This window comes from Neoarius graeffei, chromosome 20, assembly GCF_027579695.1.
Source record: "Neoarius graeffei isolate fNeoGra1 chromosome 20, fNeoGra1.pri, whole genome shotgun sequence".
Taxonomy (NCBI): Eukaryota; Metazoa; Chordata; class Actinopteri; order Siluriformes; family Ariidae; genus Neoarius; species Neoarius graeffei.
This window is the reverse complement of record NC_083588.1, coordinates 9,988,482-10,012,150: the sequence shown is the minus strand read 5'-3', so window position 1 is coordinate 10,012,150 and position 23,669 is coordinate 9,988,482. Positions and strand designations below refer to the sequence as shown.

Below are 23,669 nucleotides of genomic sequence, written 5' to 3'. Positions count from 1 at the left end.
GCCAGCTAACCTAACCTCCATGTCTTTGGACTGTGGGGGAAACCCACGCAGACACGGGGAGAACATGCAAACTCCATACAGGAAGGCCCTCGTCGGCCACTGGGCTCGAACCCAAAACCTTCTTGCTGTGAGGCGACAGTGCTAACTACTACACCACTGTACCACCCCTCCTGTATACCCTCAGTCCCTAATAAGAGAAGTTGGACTGCCCTGAAGGTGTATTCTAACCTCTTGTCAATCATTTTGAAGGTACTGCCTCCAGTGAGAGAGAATGTAAAATTACATCACACCGTGTTGCATGTTGGGACTGAAGCGCCATCTTGTGTTACTTAGTGCCTGCTACAGTGGTTCCCTGCTTACAGTTTGTTTTGTTTGGCGAAAAAGCTGGGAGCAGAAATGTGACGTGACAATACGCGCAGGTTCACCAAGACAAGCTTGTCTGAGGAAGCCAGAGCCTAATGGTTTGAGAAGCAGCTTGGGGACCAAAAGGTCACCAGTTTGGTTCCCTGGACCAACAGGAATGGCTGAGCAAAGGACCTAACCCCCAGCTGCTCTGGTTATCTTGTATGTTCCTCTTGAGAAGAGAGTCTGCTTCATGTCTGGTACCAACAACCATGCCAAAGTCACAGAGACCACTTTTTTTTTTTTTCTTATTCTGATCTGGGGATATTTACATGAAACTCTTGACCCGTCCTGTCTATGCGTGATTTTATATATTGCACTGCTGCCACGTGATTGGGTGTCGATCAATCACCAATAAAGCCTTTAATTGTCGGCAAGCTGGATGTATGTACTGTATCGGAAGACGTATGAGTCTGGTTATGAATACACCCAGTTTGGCAGGTAATCAAACAACCTGACGACAGAACCTGTTAAACTCATTAATTCAGGCTGCCTGCTCAAATTTATTTTATGCTCTTTTTTTTTTGTACAGCCATTTTGAAAATCTTTGCCACTCATATCGATGTCGAATAAAAGTTTTGGAAAAAAAAAAAAAAGGGGGGGAGCGCAAAGGAAGTTTGTCGACGTAATTTCACACAATGCTGGCACCTAGTGTTTGAAAAAGAAACTGCACGTCATCAGGAGGTTTTGCAAAAAAGTTTGTACACCCCTTGGTTTTTGGATGGAAAAATGAGACAGGATAAATATTACAAACAATTATGTTTACGATTGTCTTCATAAAATGTCAATATAATCTTTATCAAGGGTGGTGTAGTGGTTAGCACTGTCGCCTCACAGCAAGAAGGTCCGGGTTCGAGCCCCGTGGCCGGCGAGGGCCTTTCTGTGCGGAGTTTGCATGTTCTCCGTGTCCGTGTGGGTTTCCTCCGGGTGCTCCGGTTTCCCCCACAGTCCAAAGACATGCAGGTTAGGTTAACTGGTGACTCTAAATTGACCGTAGGTGTGAATGTGAGTGTGAATGGTTGTCTGTGTCTATGTATCAGCCCTGTGATGACCTGGCGACTTGTCCAGGGTGTACCCCGCCTTTCGCCCGTAGTCAGCTGGGATAGGCTCCAGCTTGCCTGCGACCCTGTAGAACAGGATAAAGCGGCTAGAGATAATGAGATGAGAATCTTTATCAAGTTAAAATAGTCTACGCAGGCGTATTTATTTAATACCTCATTGAAGGCAAACAGGTGAAAAATCAGTCATCGGAATCACTGTTCTTTTTTACAGTTAAAACAAATAGAAGAAAATAATTATTGAATTACATAAAAATGTGACAATAGAGTGAAAAACAAATCACTGAAGGGGAAAAAAAGCCTTAGGAATTCAAGAAATAATCCAAAACAAATTGTAAGAGACTTGAAAACGTCCTGAAAGGCAAAAGGATTCTGATTGGTCAGAAAATGTTGATTAAAAAAAAAAAAATTTGAAAGGTGGGTCCGGTATCATTGCCTTTCATTAAATTTAACTAAAAATGGATAAGTATAGAATGTTATTTGATTAAGAAAAAAAAATGTTGGTGTTGCTGTCAATTGCTGTGGCTTGGGAGAAAAAAAAAAAAACACTTCACATCGGCTGCATCGCACCACCCTGTTGTTGATTAATTTCCTAAAACAGCATGGCCTGTCCTCTTTTATTCCTGTCGTACGCATATGACCTTCAGAAATGTCATGAGAATTGTTTCCTTCTTTAAATATTCAATAATTCATACACACAGAAGCAAAGCTCGTCTGGAAAGCTCCAGTAATCCAGAAGGTCTGTGTTTGAGATGTAACATTTTAACTCAAACTAAAACTGTGTGAACTGATGTGAAAAACACACCCAACACACACTGTTGGACTTTAAAAATTCTCCATGTTGGCTGGTTCACCATTCTGGTATTTTGCTTCAAATAACAGAAACTTTCCAATTTCAGATTGGAACGTTCCAAAGTAAAGTCTGAGGCTTTCAAACAGAAAAAGCAAGAAAAAGAGAAAAGAAAAGGAGAAAAAAAACACATGGAAACTCATTTATATGCTTCTTCGTGTGGTCATTTAATCAGTCCATCTGTTCCTCATGTTATCTTTCACCATGGTGTGTGATTACGAGGTGTCTGTGTGTATTTCTTTTGTCAGGGAAGGATATAGCTCTTTGGTGTGGCGAGCTCTCTCACACGAGCGCTTGCTGTGGCTTTTCTTGCTCCTTTAGACACCTGATGAGAAAAACATTCAGTTATGAAGACAGATATACACACACACACACTCCTAACATTCGGCCTCAGTTACCAAACTGGACGTGAACAAATTTATTATTTCTTTACAAAAGAATTTTGGTGTTCATAAAAATCCAGCTTGGATGGAAAAACGTTCATATCCGACATTCACGTCTGGGTTTGCGTACATTTTGACACATCTGACTCAATCATGCTTCACGAAATTTTCAAATTTATAGTCATGACTTCACAGAAATCAATTTAAAACATCCATTCATGAAACAAATAAGACGATTCAATTCGGACAAAGTAAAAATCAGGAAGAGTTAGTGTGCACCTATAGTTGCCGACATGCGGCTGAGCTGCATTACTGGAAGATTTATCGCACAACGCTCACTCTTACAAGGCACTCTTTCACCGCTTCAGTGCCGATTCAAACATTGAGTATACAACTACAACCATTCTACTTGAATAAGAAAAAGTCTTGGAGTGAGACATGGAGATCGAGATGGATCATCTGACCACAGCTGCTTTCTGCAGTTTCATCCAACTTTCCACCAATTTAATACCACAGGACAAATGAACTCTGATTACGTTTGATTTCCCAAAGGTTTTGTGGTATCCGTTGCAGTCAAACCCACACGACTATTTGTTGGTAACACAACCACAAATTCTTCTTTCTCAAAATAAATAAATAAATCAACAGTCCCATCTCTGAAAGGGGGATTTGTGGAGTTCTGAAATTATGAGTAGATTTGGTTAAAGAATTCATGAAAACAAGATACTGACATGATTCAACAGCTGCCCTTGAGTGAGTTTGGAGTAAACGTGGTTTCTGTCATTTACTCACGATGAGATGATGTGTAGAAATTCCTGTCAACACACACACACACACTTACAGGCCTGATGGGGCTCTCAGGATGGCCAAGCTGGAAAAAGAGTTTGTTCTCTCGCAATTTGGGCACACACAGTTGCTCGAGTCTCGGGCTTGCTTGAGCTGATTTAGCTGCACACGAAATGTATGTTTTTATGGTCTGCAACACACACACACACACACACCAATCAGTGTTTTACAGCTTACACTGCATTTGTCATCTATTCATTGTGTTTTGATGTGTGTGAGAGACCTGGCGGTTACTCTGGTACTCAGGGTGTGTGTGTTTGGGCTGAGCAAGCTGAAGAACACGTGGAGAGGCAACAGTATTCCGTACTGCAGAGCTGATATGCCACACGGGACAGCTGTGCTCACACTGCTTCGTGTGAGGGGGGCTAAACACACACACACACACACACACACACACACACAAATCAACCTTGCTCAAACTGGGCTGAAGATGCACTCCAAATTGAATCATTTTTAATAATAATTATAATAGTAATAATAAAAGCCACTAGCGGCCTTGACGGGCCCTCGCACATGTGGTTCCGCAACCCAGGACATCCCGCCACCCAACAAAACAGTCACATGTCATATATTCATCAAATGTTCAAAGGTGATGTGCATGTTGCAAATGCCATGACTGCTTGACGGATGAGAGATAGACAAAGACTAAGTGTGTGTGTGAAAATGTACATTTATATATGTACAAAATTATACGTGTCTCCTCCTTATCTCAATCTCACGCTGTAATTTTAAGTCATCTTAGCTTTCCTGTGTCTGCAGTGTGTGTGTACACATGCAGAGTTTTCATATGTCTGCAACAAAATGCACAATGATGGCAGGTCACTAATATATAGATTTAGGCACTGCCTAAAAGCGGAGCTCCCATCTGTTTCTGGGTTGTAGAATTTTCTATCATAGCCGGTCTCTTTTGTTTTATTTCTTTACTGGCTAGCACTGGCCACTCGGCGGTGTGTATGACTGGTAATTACTAACACTGGCCACTCGGCAGTGTGTATGACTGGTAATTACTAACACTGACCACTAGGCGGTGTGTATGACTGGTAATTACTAACACTGGCCACTAGGCGGTGTGTATGACTGGTAATTACTAACACTGGCCACCAGGCGGTGTGTATGACTGGTAATTACTAACACTGGCCACCAGGTGGTGTGTATGACTGGTAATTACTAACACTGGCCACCAGGCGGTGTGTATGACTGGTAATTACTAACACTGGCCACTCGGCAGTGTGTATGACTGGTAATTACTAACACTGACCACTAGGCGGTGTGTATGACTGGTAATTACTAACACTGGCCACTCGGCAGTGTGTATGACTGGTAATTACTAACACTGACCACTAGGCGGTGTGTATGACTGGTAATTACTAACACTGGCCACTCGGCGGTGTGTATGACTGGTAATTACTAACACTGACCACCAGGCGGTGTGTATGACTGGTAATTACTAACACTGACCACTAGGCGGTGTGTATGACTGGTAATTACTAACACTGGCCACTCGGCAGTGTGTATGACTGGTAATTACTAACACTGACCACTAGGCGGTGTGTATGACTGGTAATTACTAACACTGGCCACTCGGCAGTGTGTATGACTGGTAATTACTAACACTGGCCACCAGGCGGTGTGTATGACTGGTAATTACTAACACTGGCCACCAGGCGGTGTGTATGACTGGTAATTACTAACACTGGCCACCAGGTGGTGTGTATGACTGGTAATTACTAACACTGGCCACCAGGCGGTGTGTATGACTGGTAATTACTAACACTGGCCACCAGGTGGTGTGTATGACTGGTAATTACTAACACTGGCCACCAGGCGGTGTGTATGACTGGTAATTACTAACACTGGCCACCAGGTGGTGTGTATGACTGGTAATTACTAACACTGGCCACCAGGCGGTGTGTATGACTGGTAATTACTAACACTGGCCACTCGGCAGTGTGTATGACTGGTAATTACTAACACTGACCACTAGGCGGTGTGTATGACTGGTAATTACTAACACTGGCCACTCGGCGGTGTGTATGACTGGTAATTACTAACACTGGCCACCAGGCGGTGTGTATGACTGGTAATTACTAACACTGGCCACTCGGCGGTGTGTATGACTGGTAATTACTAACACTGGCCACCAGGCGGTGTGTATGACTGGTAATTACTAACACTGGCCACCAGGTGGTGTGTATGACTGGTAATTACTAACACTGGCCACCAGGCGGTGTGTATGACTGGTAATTACTAACACTGGCCACCAGGTGGTGTGTATGACTGGTAATTACTAACACTGGCCACCAGGCGGTGTGTATGACTGGTAATTACTAACACTGGCCACCAGGTGGTGTGTATGACTGGTAATTACTAACACTGGCCACCAGGCGGTGTGTATGACTGGTAATTACTAACACTGGCCACTCGGCAGTGTGTATGACTGGTAATTACTAACACTGACCACTAGGCGGTGTGTATGACTGGTAATTACTAACACTGGCCACTCGGCAGTGTGTATGACTGGTAATTACTAACACTGACCACTAGGCGGTGTGTATGACTGGTAATTACTAACACTGGCCACTCGGCGGTGTGTATGACTGGTAATTACTAACACTGGCCACCAGGCGGTGTGTATGACTGGTAATTACTAACACTGGCCACCAGGCGGTGTGTATGACTGGTAATTACTAACACTGACCACCAGGCGGTGTGTATGACTGGTAATTACTAACACTGGCCACCAGGCGGTGTGTATGACTGGTAATTACTAACACTGACCACCAGGCGGTGTGTATGACGTAATTACTAACACTGACCACTAGGCGGTGTGTATGACTGGTAATTACTAACACTGACCACTAGGTGGTGTATGACTGGTGGTACACATACACGGACAAACCACAAAAAATCGACTCGATGGGTTTACCATTTTTTCTTAGGTATGGTGCTCCGCTGGAGCTCCGCTATTATTGTGTGCGTGTGTCTTTGTCAGAGAGAGAGAGAGAGAGAGAGAGAGAGAGAGAGAGTGTGTGCTCATAGATGTTGCGTGTGCATGTGAGTGCATACTTGTGAGAGTGTGTGTGTATGCATAAATATGCATATGACTGTGTGTATATGAGTATGCACAGAATTGTATATATCATCAGACTCATGATATTCAATATTTTGTAATGTTTCAGATCAATCCATCAATGAATTGAGCATTTTTCCCCATTTCCTGCTTGGCAAGATGGTGGCGCTATGCTAGGCATCTGAATTACACGAATATCATCACAATCATAATACACAATATTTTGTAAAGTGTCGGATCAATCAGTTAAGGTATCGCCAATTTCTGGCACATTTCCTGCTTGGCCAGGTGGTGGCGCTATAACAGGCAGGCCCATTGGGCGTCAGGTTATCATAATAATCATAATATCTATTGAAGTAAGAAGTGTCTGACCATACAGTCAATGCACTGTGGCTTTCTGACACGTTTCCTGTTTATGTGGCAAGATATTAAAATCATAAGGCCATTTCAACATATTACAAGATATCAAAAATCCCTTCGCAATTTAATATCAGCGACATCTTGGCATCGCGTATAACAAATTTCACATGAATCGTCTAGGAGGAGCATGTTAAAATTCATCATGTGTCAAAACACAAAACCCTATTCTTTCCTTGGCCAGTTGGTGGCGCTATACCAGACAGGCCCATAACAGCTAAAGAGTATCAGAATCAGAATCAGATTACAAGATATCAAGTTCAACATTCAGCAATATCTTGGCATATGTTATAATATTTCAACATATCAAAAATCCCTTAGCAATTCAACTTCAGCAATATCTTGGCATCATGTTTGCCAAGTTTGACATGAATCTGATGAACCATCTAGGAGGAGTACGTTAGAAATGACCATGTGTAATTTCACTCCAAATGGCCTTATGACATCATCATTCCGAAGTTCTACCCATTCATTTCAATGGGAAGTGGAAAAGGGGCGCTATGAAGTCCCTGGGCCACGCCCGGGGCCAAAAGTCTGTGGCTGAGTAGCGGTGACAATGACTGACGTGTGTATCAAATTTCATGAGTTTTCGTGCATGGGAAATGCCTCAAATAAGGCCAAACGCGACAAAATAATAATAATCCTTCGAAAAACAATAGGGTCTCGCACCGAACGGTGCTCAGGCCCTAATAATCTCATCCCATCTCATTATCTCTAGCCGCTTTATCCTGTTCTACAGGGTTGCAGGCGAGCTGGAGCCTATCCCAGCTGACTACGGGCGAAAGGCGGGGTACACCCTGGACAAGTCGCCAGGTCATCACAGGGCTGACACATAGACACAGACAACCATTCACACTCACATTCACACCTACGGTCAATTTAGAGTCACCAGTTAACCTAACCTGCATGTCTTTGGACTGTGGGGGAAACCGGAGCACCCGGAGGAAACCCACGCGGACACGGGGAGAACATGCAAACTCCACACAGAAAGGCCCTCGCCGGCCACGGGGCTCGAACCTGGACCTTCTTGCTGTGAGGCGACAGCGCTAACCACTACACCACCGTGCCGCCCCCCTAATAATTTGATTGTTGAAATTATTATTATTTTTGCACTGCATGATAAATAACTCCTGAGTTTTCCACTTGCACTGTCCCTGACTGCCAGGAGTTCTTTAGTGGAGATACACTACCGTTCAAAAGTTTGGGGTCACTTTGAAATGTCCTTATTTATTTTTGAAAGAAAAGCACTGTTCTTTTCAATGAAGATCACTTTAAACTAATCAGAAATCCACTCTATACATTGCTAATGTGGTGAATGACTATTCTAGCTGCAAATGTCTGGTTTTTGGTGCAATATCTCCATAGGTGTATAGAGGCCCATTTCCAGCAACTCTCACTCCAGTGTTCTAATGGTACAATGTGTTTGCTCATTGCCTCAGAAGGCTAATGGATGATTAGAAAACCCTTGTACAATCATGTTAGCACAGCTGAAAACAGTTGAGCTCTTTAGAGAAGCTATAAAACTGACCTTCCTTTGAGCAGATTGAGTTTCTGGAGCATCACATTTGTGGGGTCGATTAAATGCTCAAAATGGCCAGAAAAATGTCTTGACTATATTTTCTATTCATTTTACAACTTATGGTGGTAAATAAAAGTGTGACTTTTCGTGGAAAACACAAAATTGTCTGGGTGACCCCAAACTTTTGAACGGTAGCGCATTTCCGTATTTCAAATCCACTGGTGAATCAAATGAATCAAATCTCATCGTTTGATTCATTCAAAAGAATCATAAGTCGTCATGGCACCTCGGAATCAAACACTGGACTCCACCTTTCCAGAACCTTCTCTGTGACGTCATACCTCACGACCTGGGAGCACCTGTGACGGAAGTTCGGGGTTGCCAGGCGCGCGACCTGTTCATCCTGTGCGGCTGTCCTGGAAACAGGCCACGCCCTGCTCTTCTGTGCTTCCTCAACCCGCGCGTGCTCTTTCCTGAGGGAAATACGGAGCGCGTGAGAGGGTGAAGCGCACACAGGAAACTGAAGTGGGAGTGGCTAATTAGCATGGAAGGCCAACAGGGTCACACTTAGCGACAAAACAAACGCGTTTTACTTTTACTGTAGCGTTAAAAAAAAAGTTTTTTTTGGCTGTAAAACTTAACACAGCTGTACATGTATCGGTTTGTAATTATTTCAAAACAATTTAAAAGCGTTGTTGGCGTTTGTGCCTTTTTGTACTGTGTGAAAGACGGCTGTCGTCGAAAATCATAATGAAAAACACAACAGACTCCTGACAGGAACAACAACTGGGAGCAAAACCAATGTACACTCAAAAGAATTACAGTGGTGCTTGAAAGTTTGTGAACCCTTTAGAATTTTCGATATTTCTGCATAAATATGACTGAAAACATCATCAGATTTTCACACAAGTCCTAAAAGTAGATAAAGAGAACCCAGTGAAACAAATGAGACAAAAATATCATCCTTGATCATTTATTTATTGAGGAAAATGATCCAATATTACATATCTAGGAGTGGCAAAAGTATGTGAACCTTTGCTTTCAGTATCTGGTGTGACCCCCTTGTGCAGCAATAACTGCAACTAAACGTTTGCGGTAACTGTTGATCAGTCCTGCACACCGGCTTGGAGGAATTTTAACCCGTTCCTCCATACAGAACAGCTTCAACTCTGGGATGTTGGTGGGTTTCCTCACATGAACTGCTCGCTTCAGGTCCTTCCACAACATTTCAATTGGATTAAGGTCAGGACTTTGACTTGGCCTTTCCAAAACATTAACTTTATTCTTCTTTAACCATTCTTTGGTAGAGCGACTTGTGTGCTTCGGGTCGTTGTCTTGCTGCATGACCCACCTTCTCTTGAGATTCAGTTCATGGACAGATGTCCTGACATTTTCCTTTAGAATTCGCCGGTATAATTCAGAATTCATTGTTCCGTCAATGATGGCAAGCCGTCCTGGCCCAGATGCAGCAAAACAGGCCCAAACCATGATTACTACCACCACCATGTTTCACAGATGGGATAAGGTTCTTATGTTGGAATGCAGTGTTTTCCTTTCTCCAAACATAACGCTTCTCATTTAAACCAAAAAGTTCTATTTTGGTCTCATCCGTCCACAAAACATTTTTCCAATAGCCTTCTGGCTTGGCCACGTGATCTTTAGCAAACTGCAGACGAGCAGCAATGTTCTTTTTGGAGAGCAGTGGCTTTCTCCTTGCAACCCTGCCATTTACACCATTGTTGTTGTTCAGTGTTCTCCTGATGGTGGACTCATGATCATTAACATTAGCCAATGTGAGAGAGGCCTTCAGTTGTTTAGAAGTTTCCCTGGGGTCCTTTGTGACCTCCATGGTGGTTCTTAAGGAAAGGAAAATGGTCACTGAAGACAAGAGTCATTTACACAGGATATTAATAGCCATGCTAACAAGCCATAAAAGGTCTTGTGAACACTGCAAAATCAGGGATAAATTAAGCAAATTATAATGATAAGCTTTTAGGTATCCTGTTACCCAACCGAATTTGCTTGATAGCAGTGATTTTTGACTAAACTGTAAACTTTGTACAGAACAATTTATCAAAAAACAAAAAAAGAACCCTTGGACTGGAGCTGCTTGGATATTGTAGCTCGCAAAGAAGGGACACTTTTAGTGTTATTCTTCACTATTATGTTATTATTGAGGCTTCAGTTACTTTCTTTGTATTAAAGAATTAAAGGGAGACTATGAAAGGTTTAGTGGCATCTAGCATGGCATCCCTCACTCCTCCCTTTCCAAGGATGTATTTGGACCTTTCTGCAGATTTACACCAGCCGTTTCACAACAGGAGTGGCATTCAGCTCATTTTTTTGTTTGTTTCATCTGAACAACTGTTACGCTAATCAACATTTCAATCATTTTTGGTGGTTTTCTGATAAATTTCTGACATTAAAATAAAAAGCTCTTTTTTTTTTTTTCGAACCAGTGTTTGATTTGTCCATTCTGGGAGACTGTAGAAACCTACCAGTGCAACATGGCGCGATCCGTGGAAGAGGACCTGCTTTCTATGTCTATATAAAGGGCTCATTTGAAGCTTACGAAAACACAATGATTAATTGTTAGACCCTGGTTACACGACAGCTCGTGATGGATTTGTGAATACTTGGTGATGAAAAACTGGTAGTATTGCCATCAATTGTGCGACGCACGGCAAATGTTCTCCAAGCTTTGCAAATTGTTTTTTGGTGTGTCTCCGTCTCATGAAAACGTCGTGAAAATTTTCAGTGTACACACTGAAATTTGGTGGCAATGTTTGTTATTGTTAGCAAACTAAGCGTTGAATACTCGCAGATGGGTTAAAGCTCAGGGAAGCATCACCACCAGATGATGAAATCATTTTCATCTATTAACCCATCGCAAAGCATCTCAAGCTGTCGTGTGACCGTAACCTTACAGCTGATTATACACCAGTGAAAACATAATTATGAATACTGTATTCCATTTCGGCTTATACTACATAGCGCACCTTTAAAATTCTATTTATTGTCATTTTGTACGAGTTGTTGCCTTAAGCACTGACGGAACAATTCTGAACACTGGTGAGGTATTTGGATTATGGCTGATCCTTGTTCTCGAAAACCAGGAAACATATCAGTCAGGGAGTCGTGTATGTCATAGGTGATTGGGTTAAAAACTGATTTAACACTGCATATGACACAAACCACATTTTACCTTTTAGCCATAATTGTCAGCCTCCCTAGGGTTAAACTGTGACATAAGCACCAACTGAATGATCTCACACTACAGTGATGACCCGTACTTAAGCAGGTCTTGACGGAGGGCAGAGAAATCCTTTTTGGGTTGAGACAGCGCCAGAATCCTTGACGTCGATACAGCTTTTAACGCAGTCCAGGATGGCGACCATATTGTCTCCTGGTTTCCCCAAGTCACCATCCTACAGTTTCCAAAGGAAAACAGGGTGCATTTGAGAATTTACGAAGAAGAATTTACTTATCCAAATAGACTTTGCATTCCCTTAACTTTTTGGCACAAATAGTTACAGCCCTTGCTGTAAACAGCAAATGCTGTACACAGTACATATACACTCATCGCCCACTTTCATCGGAACTTGTTCTTGACTCCAAGATGCCTGTTTTTGGCTGCAGGAGTGGAACCCAGTGTCATCTTTTGCTGTTGCATGCCGAGATGCTTTTCTGCTCACCACGGTTGGAAAGAGTTGCTCTGAGTTATATCCTTCCTGGCAAAAAAGCTCGAACCAATCTGTCTGTTTTTCCTCTGACCTCTCTTCTCAACAAGGTGTTTGTTTCCACCCACAGAACTGTCGCTCACTCACTCGCTCAATGTTTTTTGTTTTTCGCGCCATTCTGTGAAAACCCCAGGAGATCAACAGTTTCTGAAATACTCAAACCAGTCCATCTGGCTCAAACCAACACCCATGCCACAGTGAAAGAAAGTCACACTTGTCACAAATTGTGAGATCATAATTTTTCCCATTCTGATGTTTGAACATTGCAAACATTAACTGAAGCTCTCGATTTGTATCTGCGTGATTTTATGCACCATGCTGCTGTCAAGGGATTGGCTGATTAAAGAACTGCAGAAAACAACAAGTGTCGGGGGGTGGTCCTAATAAAGTGGCCGGTGAGTGTATATTATACTTTATATGATGGTGAATCAAATGAAAACCTTAGAAGTACCATGTTTTTAAAAATTCTGTGTAAAATGATGCACCTGACACCGATTTGCAATCAACAATGCAAAATCAACAAAAATATGAACACTCATATTTGACTCACCCGCATAATATCAAGGTCTCGATATCGATAAAGCTCGAAAGGACTTACTCTGGTGTTGTGAACCAAACCGTTTTAGATTCTCGGGGTCGAGCGAGCTCCAGGATTCTGAAAAACAAAATCAGTGTCCAACAATCGACAGCAATGTAACATGCTTTGGAGTTCTGAGCATGACACCTTCTTCTTCTTCTTCTTTACCTGGGTGATGGAGTTGAACTGAAATGTCCTGGGGGACAAAATAGTAATAAGTCAAATGGAATGTTGTTTAATATTTCTGCACAGTAAAAATAAATTAGCAGTCAAATATTACTCGTGTTCGGAGACGCCATGCCTGTTAGGTGGCAGAATCGGAGAGTGGAACGCTCAACTGTTTCCACGGCGCCTGTTACCTGAGATACAGGTGTCACATGGCGCTGGAATCACACAGATCCAGTCGTGTGGAGTTACAATAGCAGGCCGTGTTCTTGTTTGTGTTTCTGTGATCCAGGGGAAAGCTGAGCTTGAAAGCTAGATAGGAAAGGTTGCCATGAAATGAGAAAACGATTTCATCCAAAGAAAAGGAAGACATATTGTGTGTGCTAATAGAGTGTAAGGAATAAAATCCGTCTCTGACGGTGTGGTGTAACGCAAAGTCGAGTGACTCCTGTATGATCACCCCAAAGTCTATAATTTTCCAAATCACTTTTAATCACTAATGCATTTAGTGTTGTAGAACGACAAGAAGTTTTTTCCTGTTACCAACTGCACTCACTGGGGAGCGCAGGTGGCCAAGTGGTTAGAGCGCTTGACCGCTAAGCGAACGGTCCCTGGTTCGAGCCTCGGCTCGACGGGGATCTGGGGCTCGCTCCCTGTCCACCCAGCAGTGAATGGGGACCTGGTGGAAACACTGGGGAAGTTAAAGGCGGCGAGGAAAGGAACTGGCCACCCTACCTCACTATGCCGATGGCCCAGGACAAGTGCGCTCTCTAACAGGCACTCCCCCAATGTACGAATCGTATATGGGACTCCCCTTTGCTTTTTTTTGCACTCACTGGCCACTTTATTAGGTACACCCAGACACACACAACTGCTGTTTGATGCAGTTCTCTCATCAGCCAATCCTTTGACAGCAGCATGATGCATAAAATCACGCAGATACAAATCAAGAGCTTCCGTGAACGTTCAGTGCTCAAACCATCAGAATGGGAAAAAAAATATGATCTCACAATGAAGCGTGACTTTGTTTCACTGTGGCATGGGTGTTGGTTAGAGCCAGATGAGTATTTTTGGTCTGAGTATTTCAGAAACTGATCTCCTGGGCTTTTCACACGCAACAGTCTCTGGAGTTTACACAGACAGAACGGTGCGGAAAACTAAAAACATCAAAATGAGCGACCGTTCTGCGGGTGGAAACAAACGCCTTGTTGATTAAGAGAGGTCAGAGGAAAATGGACAGGGGTGGATTTCCCAAAAGATTCTCTACAATCAGAGCATCTTACCTAGGAGACAGAGCGTTCATTGTGATGCTCGCTTGACCATTTAACGATGATCTTTGCGCAACAATGCTTTTGGGAAACTCAGGCCAGATTGGTTCAAGCTTTTTTGCCAGGAAGGACAGAGTAACTCGTATAATCACTCTTTACAACCGCGGTGAACAGAAAAGCATCTCAGCATGCAACAGCAAAAGACCACATCGGGTTCCACTCCTGCAGCCAAGAACAGGGATCTTAGAATCAAGAACACGTTCTGATTAAAGTAGCCAGTGAGTGGATATAACAGCGACAAACAGTCAGTCGTTCCCTCATGTTGTCTTGAAGTTAATGAGACAGGAATAAAAAAACCCCAAAAAACGCAGCTTGTGACTGAGAAACAAAGCATGAACCGAAAGACTTGTCCTCGGTGGGAAGCTATAAGTGTCACTGTTTTAGATCCAACGCTGACAAAATGACACCGGAGACTCCTTTTTTTAAACGTTCAATCAGCCTCATTTTGCAGAAAGCCTGTTAAAAGTAACTACTGCATAAAAAGTAAGACATCTCATTCTTTCATGATTAAAAACTCGTAGACAAGTTGCTGTGGAGTAAGAACGGTAAACAGGACGTGCTGGGATGCATCACATGACTGTCTTATTAATCACTTCCCCCCCGTTGTGTTCTATTCCTTGCACAACGCAGGTGATAAAACCTCAGGACCTTCCTGTCAGGATTCATCACATGATAAGATGTACTCTTCAGCGCTGTCTTTGTTACCGAGCCCATGTTTTGTGATTTAGACACATAGTTCGCTTGAAGGTATGTGCAAAAGTAAATAAAATAAAAAAAATAAAAAATAAAAATAAAAAAGCAAACTTGCAACACTATCAGCATGTCTTGGCTCACCAACAAGGAGTTATTTTCATGTAAATGATGATAATATTGTAAAATGTTAAGATCTTGGCAGACATTGTCGAAAATGGTGTCATCCATGTCAGCTTTTTATTGGACAGTTTCCACAAATATACTGCTTGAATCTAAAAGAACGCATTAACACAGTGCTTAGTAAATTGTGGGAGCGCCAAAGAACATCTAACCACGCACTCTTCAGCAATGTTGCAGCATCAATCCACGGTGGGAACACTCAAAGCGATGTTGCGTTAGCGCTCCTTAAATCCTCATGTAACAATAAACCCGTAACCGTGAAACATCATACTTAGTGCTTTCTGTTGAAGGAATGTCTTTGGAAACAAAATCGCCCTGATTTGTTGGGACATTTGTTAATCTTAGCTTAAAACAAACAACCAATCAGCATCATTGCTCAGTCAGGTGGAGCTCTGCTGCTCCGCTCAGTTACTGTTCATCTCGAGGATGAGCTCGTAAGCGTCCTGCAGGCTGGGATGAGCATCGGATGAGCCTTTCTGAACCTGCGTGCCCAAAACACACAGCTTACGACCGTCGCCTACTGAACCTAGTCCCATCGACTCGTACAGCTCGGTCACACCACACGCACCCGGGAGGTCCTGAGAGAGACAGAGAGAGAGAGAGAACACAGATTCTACGACTGCATTTGGACCAACAACATTCTCAATGTCTTTTTACAAAAACAATGACCCGAACCAATAACCAAGTCATCGCTTGTTTACTGGGGTCAGCTCCACTGTATTGTTTACTTTCGCCTTCGTTAAACACTACATTGTTGTGTCTAACCGGTTTTAACCATGTGGCCTAAAGTGAATTGCTGTGTGCCTTACTGTGTCTCCACAACAAAGAGGACGCCGAATTTGAGCTTTTAATCAGCTGCTAGTCCAGAAGAAGAGAAGAAAGAAATGGATAAGTTTAATCCGCAACGAAAACCTTCAAACTGAAACGAAATGAACACGTGTTTGTAGCTTACATTTCTCTGGTGGGGATAAAGACGGACTTAAAACTGTGACCCAGCAATATTTCCATGGTCTACGGAACGGCCTTCGGCTATAGAAGATTACAACAATCGACACTGTTCATCATCTGAAACTAGCGATATTCCAAAGCCTGTAAAACAAAGAAGCATTCTTCGGCCTTTGCCTCTCGGTGTGCCGACGAGCCTATCGGACCGATAAAACTCCCAAACCGCAAAGGGTTCTCTTTCGCGCATGTACAATGTTCAGTGAACCTCACTCGCGGCATTTATCGAAGAAAATGCATTTATACTGAACATGACACGGCAGATCAGCAGGTTTCCAAAGATTTTTGTCATGTTTCCTGATATCAAGTTTTATTTAACTAATCACTCTTATCACTCAGACTGTTATTCGTCCACGAATCCACTGCGAGAGCGCTGCTCCACGCCAATTCCCGATATTCAGATGGATTTTTTTTCTCTATCAAGTTGAGCTGATCCAATTATACGTCCTCAAAAATAAGATGTCACGTAAAATTAACCTGACATCCGTCATATCGCTCAACTACCAGCCCCGGCTATCCCCCACAACGCACCGCGATAAACAAGTGATGATGTAGTTATGCTCGGGGGCTGCAATTGCAATAATAATAATAATAATAATAATAATGCATTATTGTGATTATTACTACATTTCTGCATATGATTTTTCTTGTTTCAGCTTCTTTGTGTAAGCTTGGTCTTACATAGTCCATTTCAAAATTATAGGTTATGATAGAGATTCTTTCAAAAAAAATAATGCTCAAATGCCTCAACAAATTTTACCTAAAATGATTTTCTGTAATGCATTTGGGATTTTCTTTCAATCTCAAAACTGTAACCCATTTTGTTTCATCTCCTGTTTTTTTCAAAACAAAGAAAAAAAAATTTACATTTTTGCCAGTGTTTATGAAACACTCCACAGAAAGAAAAAAAATTATTTAAATGTAACGTTTTAATTCATATTTACAAAATGCAAATACTTCTGTGAGCTTCCAAGCGCTACAGCAAACCAGTCACGCACTTGCACTGTTGCTTCAGAGTATCGAGCGCTTGTTTACCTGTTTATTCGCGAGGAGCACCAGCGGCAGGTACGGCTCAGAGGCCAGCAGCCGGTGCAGGCTGGTTTTCGCCAGAGGAAAGCGCGTGGGGTCGGCCGCGTCCAGAACAAACACCAACACCCGAGCCTTTTTCAGATACACGGGCCAGTAGTCTCGGAGCTTCTCCTCACCTCCAACTGCACATGATACAGAAGGATTTTGATCACAGTGAAAGAATAGGCGTGTGCTGAAAACACTATCGTGAGCTAATCACAGTTTATGTCATCATATCGCAGCACTTCAAAATTAGGTTTGTTGATTCATTTTCCAGAAAAGCAGCTTATATTAATGTGCTCAGAAAACCATTCACAGGGACTTGTATTGGGGATGTTCAACATAATCCAAGTCTAAAAAGAAACTTCTGGAAGGAGTCTCCAGCGTGAGAGCTTTGGACCGTCTTGGAAAAACCTGCAGAACTTTGTGCTTTCCGGTTTCTTGGCAACACGACAAGATGCGGGCCTTTTCTTATCGTCTGATTCAATTTCCAAGAGAAGGAAAGGCGACGACGACGAACTAACTTGTTTCACAGGCGTTCCGATTTCAACTCATTAAAAACAGCATTCAGCAGTAAACTGTTCTGGTATCAGGAGAACGAAATAAACAAATTGATTTCACAGCATTGCTCCATCCTGTTATTCATCATTTCCTCTAACAGCACATCCTCGACTGTTTTTCTTCTAAAAATAACTTATTCAAGAAACGTCTTCCTCGATATGTGTCAGTCGACCAGATTTTCGTACCAGACGCTCAGATAACAGATTGAGTTCTACCTGCTGCATTCCACCACCAAGCCTCCGTATGAAGGAAATGCAAACCGTAGACAAAAAATTGGACTGAGGGAACTTCCTATAAATCTGACATGAAATCATGTGCACGCAGAAAGCCTTCAAAATGTCCATGACGTCCATGTTTCAGCGAGGTCTAAAGTGTATTTTTGGGCCAGAATGACACTATTATGGATTTGCAAAACAGCTCGAGGTAATTTAATTTGATGCCTCATCGATTGGTTGGCACCAGGCTTGTAGTATTCGAGTCCGACTCGTGCCTTAATTTTAAGGACTCGTGACTCGACTTGAGCACTGACTGCATTCGGACTCGTAAAACGGAGACGAGGACTCGGATTTTTTCTTTATTTTTTCTAACGGGCCATAAGATATTTATATCGACATGAATTTTTGTCCTAATTTCATGCAAGAGTGTCACACCTGCACACCTTGGCACATGCATCAGATAGACTCTCGGGCACGCTCCGGACAGCGCACGCCAAGTGGACTCTCGCGCACGCACAGGATTAAGGCACAATCAGTGCGCCTGTATAGAAAACTGTGAAAACAAACTTACTTTGCGAAGTATTGAGTTGCCTTATTTCCTTCTTTGGTTTCCTGATCCCAGATTTCATGTTTCTTGTCTCTGATTCCACCGAGTCTACGATAGCCTGCTTGTGCCTCGCTCGACCTATCGCCTGTTTCACTGTTTTACGATTTTGCCCGCTGTTCTGGATTGTTTACCCTCTTCACTTGTGTTCATAAACACACCTTCTGCACTGACATCCATCTCCCAACCGTCTCTGACAGAATACTTCACGCTCCCTGACAAAGAGAAGCACATTCACCTGTTCATACGTCATGTTCAGGAACGAACTAATGTTAATGGGGCTGAAACAGCCACCGTCAAATGGCGTGGTTGGAGTCTTGTTCTCGGACTCTACCCTTTCGTTTAATGACTCGGACTTGAACACTGGGGACTCGAGACTGGACTCAGACTCGAGGTTTCGTGAGTCGACTACAACACTGGTTGGCACCATGCCAACCAGATAGTCTGTTTTGAACATGGGACCAACTTTAACCTGGACAAAATGTTACCAACAAAGCTAGAACTGTTGCTGATACAAGATGGTTAGTCGCAAAAGATGTTTTTATTCTTTCTAACCTCTGAACATGCAGTGTTGAAGACATGGAGAGCAGTACTCGGAATCAGTCAGTACATGGACAATGAATGGACGCTGTCGAGTGTTGACTCATTTCCAGTTCTGGACAATAACTACATGGTCGTCATTTAAAACGAGTCCCTATTTCAAGTCCAACACAGTCATGGACGATGTTAAAAGTGGTAAACGGATCCCGTAGGGGTGCTATTGAGGTGCTTATTTGTTGACAGTGACCAGATCAGCCGTTTCAAACATCAATGCCGTTTCTATGCATCCTGTAAACGGAGCGTCTGGTACAAAAATCCCGTGGTGCGGCACGTATTTTATTCGTACTACCAAGATATTAAAGCGTGAATGAGCAACACTGAGTTGCTGAAGCAGTGCGTGTAGGTTGTGTGCATACTCTCGAGGAACTCGATGTGCAGCTCCTCTCTGTTGATCGAGACGGCATGGAATCCCTGAGTGGGCAACACTTCCTGTTCCGCGCTCCCTGTCGCAAAGTACTGCAGAAGACTCGTCTTGCCTGCGCCATCCAAACCCAACACCAACACCTGAGAACCTCTTGCCTGTCCCTGCTGCATATATACACAAAAAAACAGACAAAAAGAAAAATATCAGCTGATGCTATATCCGGTCCCATCAGAAAGTATCGGAACAGCAAGGCCAATTCCTTTGCTTTTTTTTTCTTTCTGTACGCTGAAGACCTTGGAGTTCAAGATCAAAACACGAATGAGACAACGGATCAGAATTTTAGCTTTCATTCCCGTCCATCCAGCCGTTATCCATCTCGCTTGTCCATCAGGGAACGCTAGAGCCAATCTCAAATGACTTCAGGTGAGAGGCGGGGTTAACCCTGGGAAGGTCACCAATCTATTTCAGGGCTAACACACACACGCAAACAACCATTCACACGCCCCTTCGGGCAATTTTTATGCATGGTTGCGTATAGGAGGCGCGTCCAGAGCTGTATCTTGTGTAAGGTGTCCAGTTCAGAAAACAGCATCAAGTCGGGTGTCACAGATACTTTCAGTACTTTTCAAGTTACTTTAGACGGTTGTTTGTTTATTTTGGTTTGCTGACTCACGAACAACAAGAAACTATTTATGACATCACAGCGCGTTTGAATAAGAACGGTTTTCACGATCATCAAGGCTCGCTACTGACTGCTTAAAGGTACTGACTGCAAAGTCTTCTTTAATGTTTTTTTTTCCCCTCTCGTGCCTGGCATTTTCCTCTGTCCTGCAAGAACTAGATCATGCGGACGAGACGTGTTCATTTTGATGTCCTGAGGGTGGCTTTCCTCCATTTTGGGACTGAATATCATCTGACCCCATGGAAACGGCTGAACGCAAGGAACTTGAAGTAATTCGCATAATTACGGAACTGGGTCACACCATGATGGCGACGTGCGGAAAACATCGTGATTCTGCATAGACCTCGGAGAGTTTTGAGTCGCAGGGATGTAATTTGTGGTTGACATTCGCGTCTAGATCCGTGAAACAAAAGGCAAATCTATCTTTTCTCTGTTAGTACTTTTGTGTTATCGTTTCTTTCTCTGGAAGATCAAAACATTAGGCGTTTAACTCGATAATCAGACTCACCAATCCAAGACGAGCAAATTCTTCATCGGACGTCATGCCAGTTTCATCCTTGAGTCAATTCCGGTGGCCGATCTGTCCCTTTACGTCAACCTTTTGGTTTCCAACCACTTGTACAGGAAGGGACAGAGCAGGCTATACTTCCTGAGGACGCTGCGGTCCTTTAACATCTGCAGGAAACTCCTGTGAATGTTCTATCAGTCTGTGGTCGCCAGTGTCCTGTTTTACACCGTGGTGTGCTGGGGGGGCAGCACATCCAAGAAGGACACATCCAGGCTGGACAAACTGATCAGGCGGGCCGGCTCTGTGGTCGGCATGAAGCTGGACTCTCTGGTGACGGTGGCAGAGAAGAGGACTATGGACAAACTACTGAACATCATGGACGATGCCAGCCACCTTCTGCACACTGTCGTCAGCAACCAGAGGAGCCTGTTCAGTGACGGAATGCTCCTTCCCAAGTGCAGGACGAACAGACTCAAAAACTCCTTTGTCCCTCACGCCATCAGACTGTACAACTCCTCTCTGGGGGGGAGGAGGGGTAACAGGAGGACAGAGGACAGGAAGGAGCAGTAGCCTAGCCTGACAATTAGCAATACCTCTCCAGCTGGCCTTTTTCTTTCTCCCCATATCTTATTCTTTTTTATATGTTTGCATATGTAAATATTTGGGGCGGCACGGTGGTGTAGTGGTTAGCGCTGTTGCCTCACAGCAAGAAGGTCCGGGTTCGAGCCCCGTGGCCAGCGAGGGCCCTTCTGTGCGGAGTTTGCATGTTCTCCCCGTGTCCGCGTGGGTTTCCTCCGGGTGCTCCGGTTTCCCCCACAGTCCAAAGACGTGCAGGTTAGGTTAACTGGTGACTCTAAATTGACCGTAGGTGTGAATGTGAGTGTGAATGGTTGTCTGTGTCTATGTGTCAGCCCTGTGATGACCTGGCGACTTGTCCAGGGTGTACCCCGCCTTTCGCCCGTAGTCAGCTGGGATAGGCTCCAGCTTGCCTGCGACCCTGTAGAACAGGATAAAGCGGCTAGAGATAATGAGATGAGAATGAGATATGTAAATATTTTATTTACTTTAGCTAGAAGTTTTTCCCTATTTCTATTCTCTGTTCATCCTGTAATGATGCTACTGGAATTTTAATTTCCCTGAGGGAACCTGTCCACACGGATCAATAAAGTTCAATCTAATCCTGTGGCTGATTCGCTTTCATATTTTCCACTGGCTTGTAGCTCGCAGTCGAGTCTGCCACATTTGCTTATGTGGACTTGTTTTGGTTAAAAGTAGGTCAAACATGCCCCACGGTGGTCACGTGATATTATTGCTTCGCAAACTCCAAAAATCGTAAAATGCGGGACGCTTTTTATCTCTGCAAAACATTTCTACACAGGATACACGGTGTGTGCAGCAGCGAAACTTCTCGAAACTCTAACGGCAACAGAAATAGAACATTTCTGGCCAGAATTCAAGTTTGCAGTCAGAACCTTTAATGTGTAAACACTGTACTAGTTCTTTGGAGAAGATGGTGCACGAGTGAGCCAGATTAGCTGCAGTCGTGAGCTAGCACTAGCTAAAGGAGGAATATGATGATGAAGAAATCTCTCAGCTCAGTGATGAGTGGGGTTTTGAAACAGACCTGAGAGACTGTGGGAGCTTCGTGTGTGGTTTCAGTCCGTGTTTCTTTCTCCACTAACTTTTCTGGTGTCTCTGCGTTTAACTTCTGCTTTAACGGCTCTTTCTCTGCTTCTCGCCTTTTCCTGGTGTCTCGTAAATTCCACAAAACATACGCGACACATCCGGTTAGTGCCAGAGCAGCTCCTGCGAGCCCAACTTCTCTCAAACCCGGCATGGTTGGTCGAGACTGAGGGGAAAAAAACGACTTGACTTTTCACAAACTCGCGGCCATGTTGAGCAGCCCTCAGAACAAGTGTTTGATAATCTTGGGTTGCCAGATTGGAAAAATTCCTCTATCCGGGTTGCCAGATTGATTTAATTACATTCTGTCAATCTCATCTCATCATCTCTAGCCGCTTTATCCTTCTACAGGGTCGCAGGCAAGCTGGAGCCTATCCCAGCTGACTACGGGCGAAAGGCGGGGTACACCCTGGACAAGTCGCCAGGTCATCACAGGGCTGACACATAGACACAGACAACCATTCACACTCACATTCACACCTACGCTCAATTTAGAGTCACCAGTTAACCTAACCTGCATGTCTTTGGACTGTGGGGGAAACCGAAGCACCCAGAGGAAACCCACGCGGACACGGGGAGAACATGCAAACTCCACACAGAAAGGCCCTCGCCGGACCCAGGGTTCGAACCCAGGACCTTCTTGCTGTGAGGCGACAGCGCTAACCACTACACCACTGTGCCGCCCATTCTGTCAATCTGTTACCCCTTTTCCACCAAATCAGTTCCAGGGCTGGTTCAGGGCCAGTGCTGGTGCTGGTTCACAACTCGTTCAACTTGCGAGCCAGCTGAGAACCAGTTTGCTTTTCCATAGCTCGCGGTGCTAAGGGAAGCCACGTCATTATGTCGCTACGTTTGCATAAACCTTGGCGCGAATATCGAAGCAAAAACAACATGGAGAAGAAGCAGCAGCAGCAACAACAATAATAATAATGGATGACTTCGCGTTTGTACAGCTGCTGCTTCTCGTCGCTTAAAAATGGCGACCTTTTGCGGTCTTGTTATTGTTGTTGGTCTTAACAGCTCCGCCCCCCGCTGACGTAAGCAGTTCTTTCCTCTAGCCCAGCAGAGAGTTGGTGCTATCCTGGAACCGTTTTTTCTGGCCCCAGAGTCAGTGGAAACAGAAAACCCGGTTCCAAACTAAGCACTGGCCCCGA

At 43.8% G+C, this 23,669-nt stretch overlaps 2 protein-coding genes across 3 annotated transcripts; both read right to left on the bottom strand.

The window, feature by feature from the left end:
* Positions 1-2,227: 2,227 nt before the first annotated feature.
* On the bottom strand, positions 2,228-13,335 carry LOC132868368 (sperm microtubule associated protein 2-like). Its single transcript, XM_060901200.1, has 8 exons — positions 13,222-13,335; positions 13,031-13,058; positions 12,884-12,940; positions 11,839-11,973; positions 8,887-9,018; positions 3,763-3,904; positions 3,535-3,669; positions 2,228-2,635 (listed from the first exon to the last, which is right to left on the bottom strand). The coding sequence occupies exons 4-8, from the start codon at positions 11,970-11,972 to the stop codon at positions 2,555-2,557; spliced, it is 624 nt and encodes a 207-aa protein (XP_060757183.1). The 5' UTR covers position 11,973; positions 12,884-12,940; positions 13,031-13,058; positions 13,222-13,335; the 3' UTR covers positions 2,228-2,554.
* Positions 13,336-15,263: 1,928 nt separating this feature from the next.
* Positions 15,264-22,757, bottom strand: arl9 (ADP-ribosylation factor-like 9). 2 transcript variants are annotated; one of them, XM_060901198.1, is made up of 4 exons: positions 22,457-22,757; positions 19,635-19,806; positions 17,266-17,441; positions 15,264-15,806 (listed from the first exon to the last, which is right to left on the bottom strand). In XM_060901198.1, exons 1-4 carry the CDS (start codon positions 22,667-22,669, stop codon positions 15,633-15,635), a joined length of 735 nt encoding a protein of 244 aa, XP_060757181.1. In that variant the 5' UTR covers positions 22,670-22,757; the 3' UTR covers positions 15,264-15,632. The 2 variants fall into 2 exon arrangements, with proteins under 2 accessions (XP_060757181.1, XP_060757182.1); XM_060901199.1 differs by lacking the exon at positions 22,457-22,757 and adding an exon at positions 20,833-21,729.
* Positions 22,758-23,669: the final 912 nt, after the last annotated feature.

Coding starts and splice junctions, on each gene's coding strand:
- LOC132868368 (XM_060901200.1), bottom strand. CDS start 11,972: ATGGTGACTTGGGGAAACCAGGAGACAATATGGTCGCCATCCTGGACT. Junction 9,019..11,838: donor CTCCGTCAAGACCTGCTTAA/GTACGGGTCATC, acceptor TATTTCCCTCAG/GAAAGAGCACGCGCGGGTTG. Junction 3,670..3,762: donor AGTACCAGAGTAACCGCCAG/GTCTCTCACACA, acceptor TGTGTGTTGCAG/ACCATAAAAACATACATTTC.
- arl9 (XM_060901198.1), bottom strand. CDS start 22,669: ATGCCGGGTTTGAGAGAAGTTGGGCTCGCAGGAGCTGCTCTGGCACTA. Junction 19,807..22,456: donor AAGCTCCCACAGTCTCTCAG/GTCTGTTTCAAA, acceptor GTATATATGCAG/CAGGGACAGGCAAGAGGTTC. Junction 17,442..19,634: donor GCACATCGAGTTCCTCGAGA/GTATGCACACAA, acceptor TATCATGTGCAG/TTGGAGGTGAGGAGAAGCTC.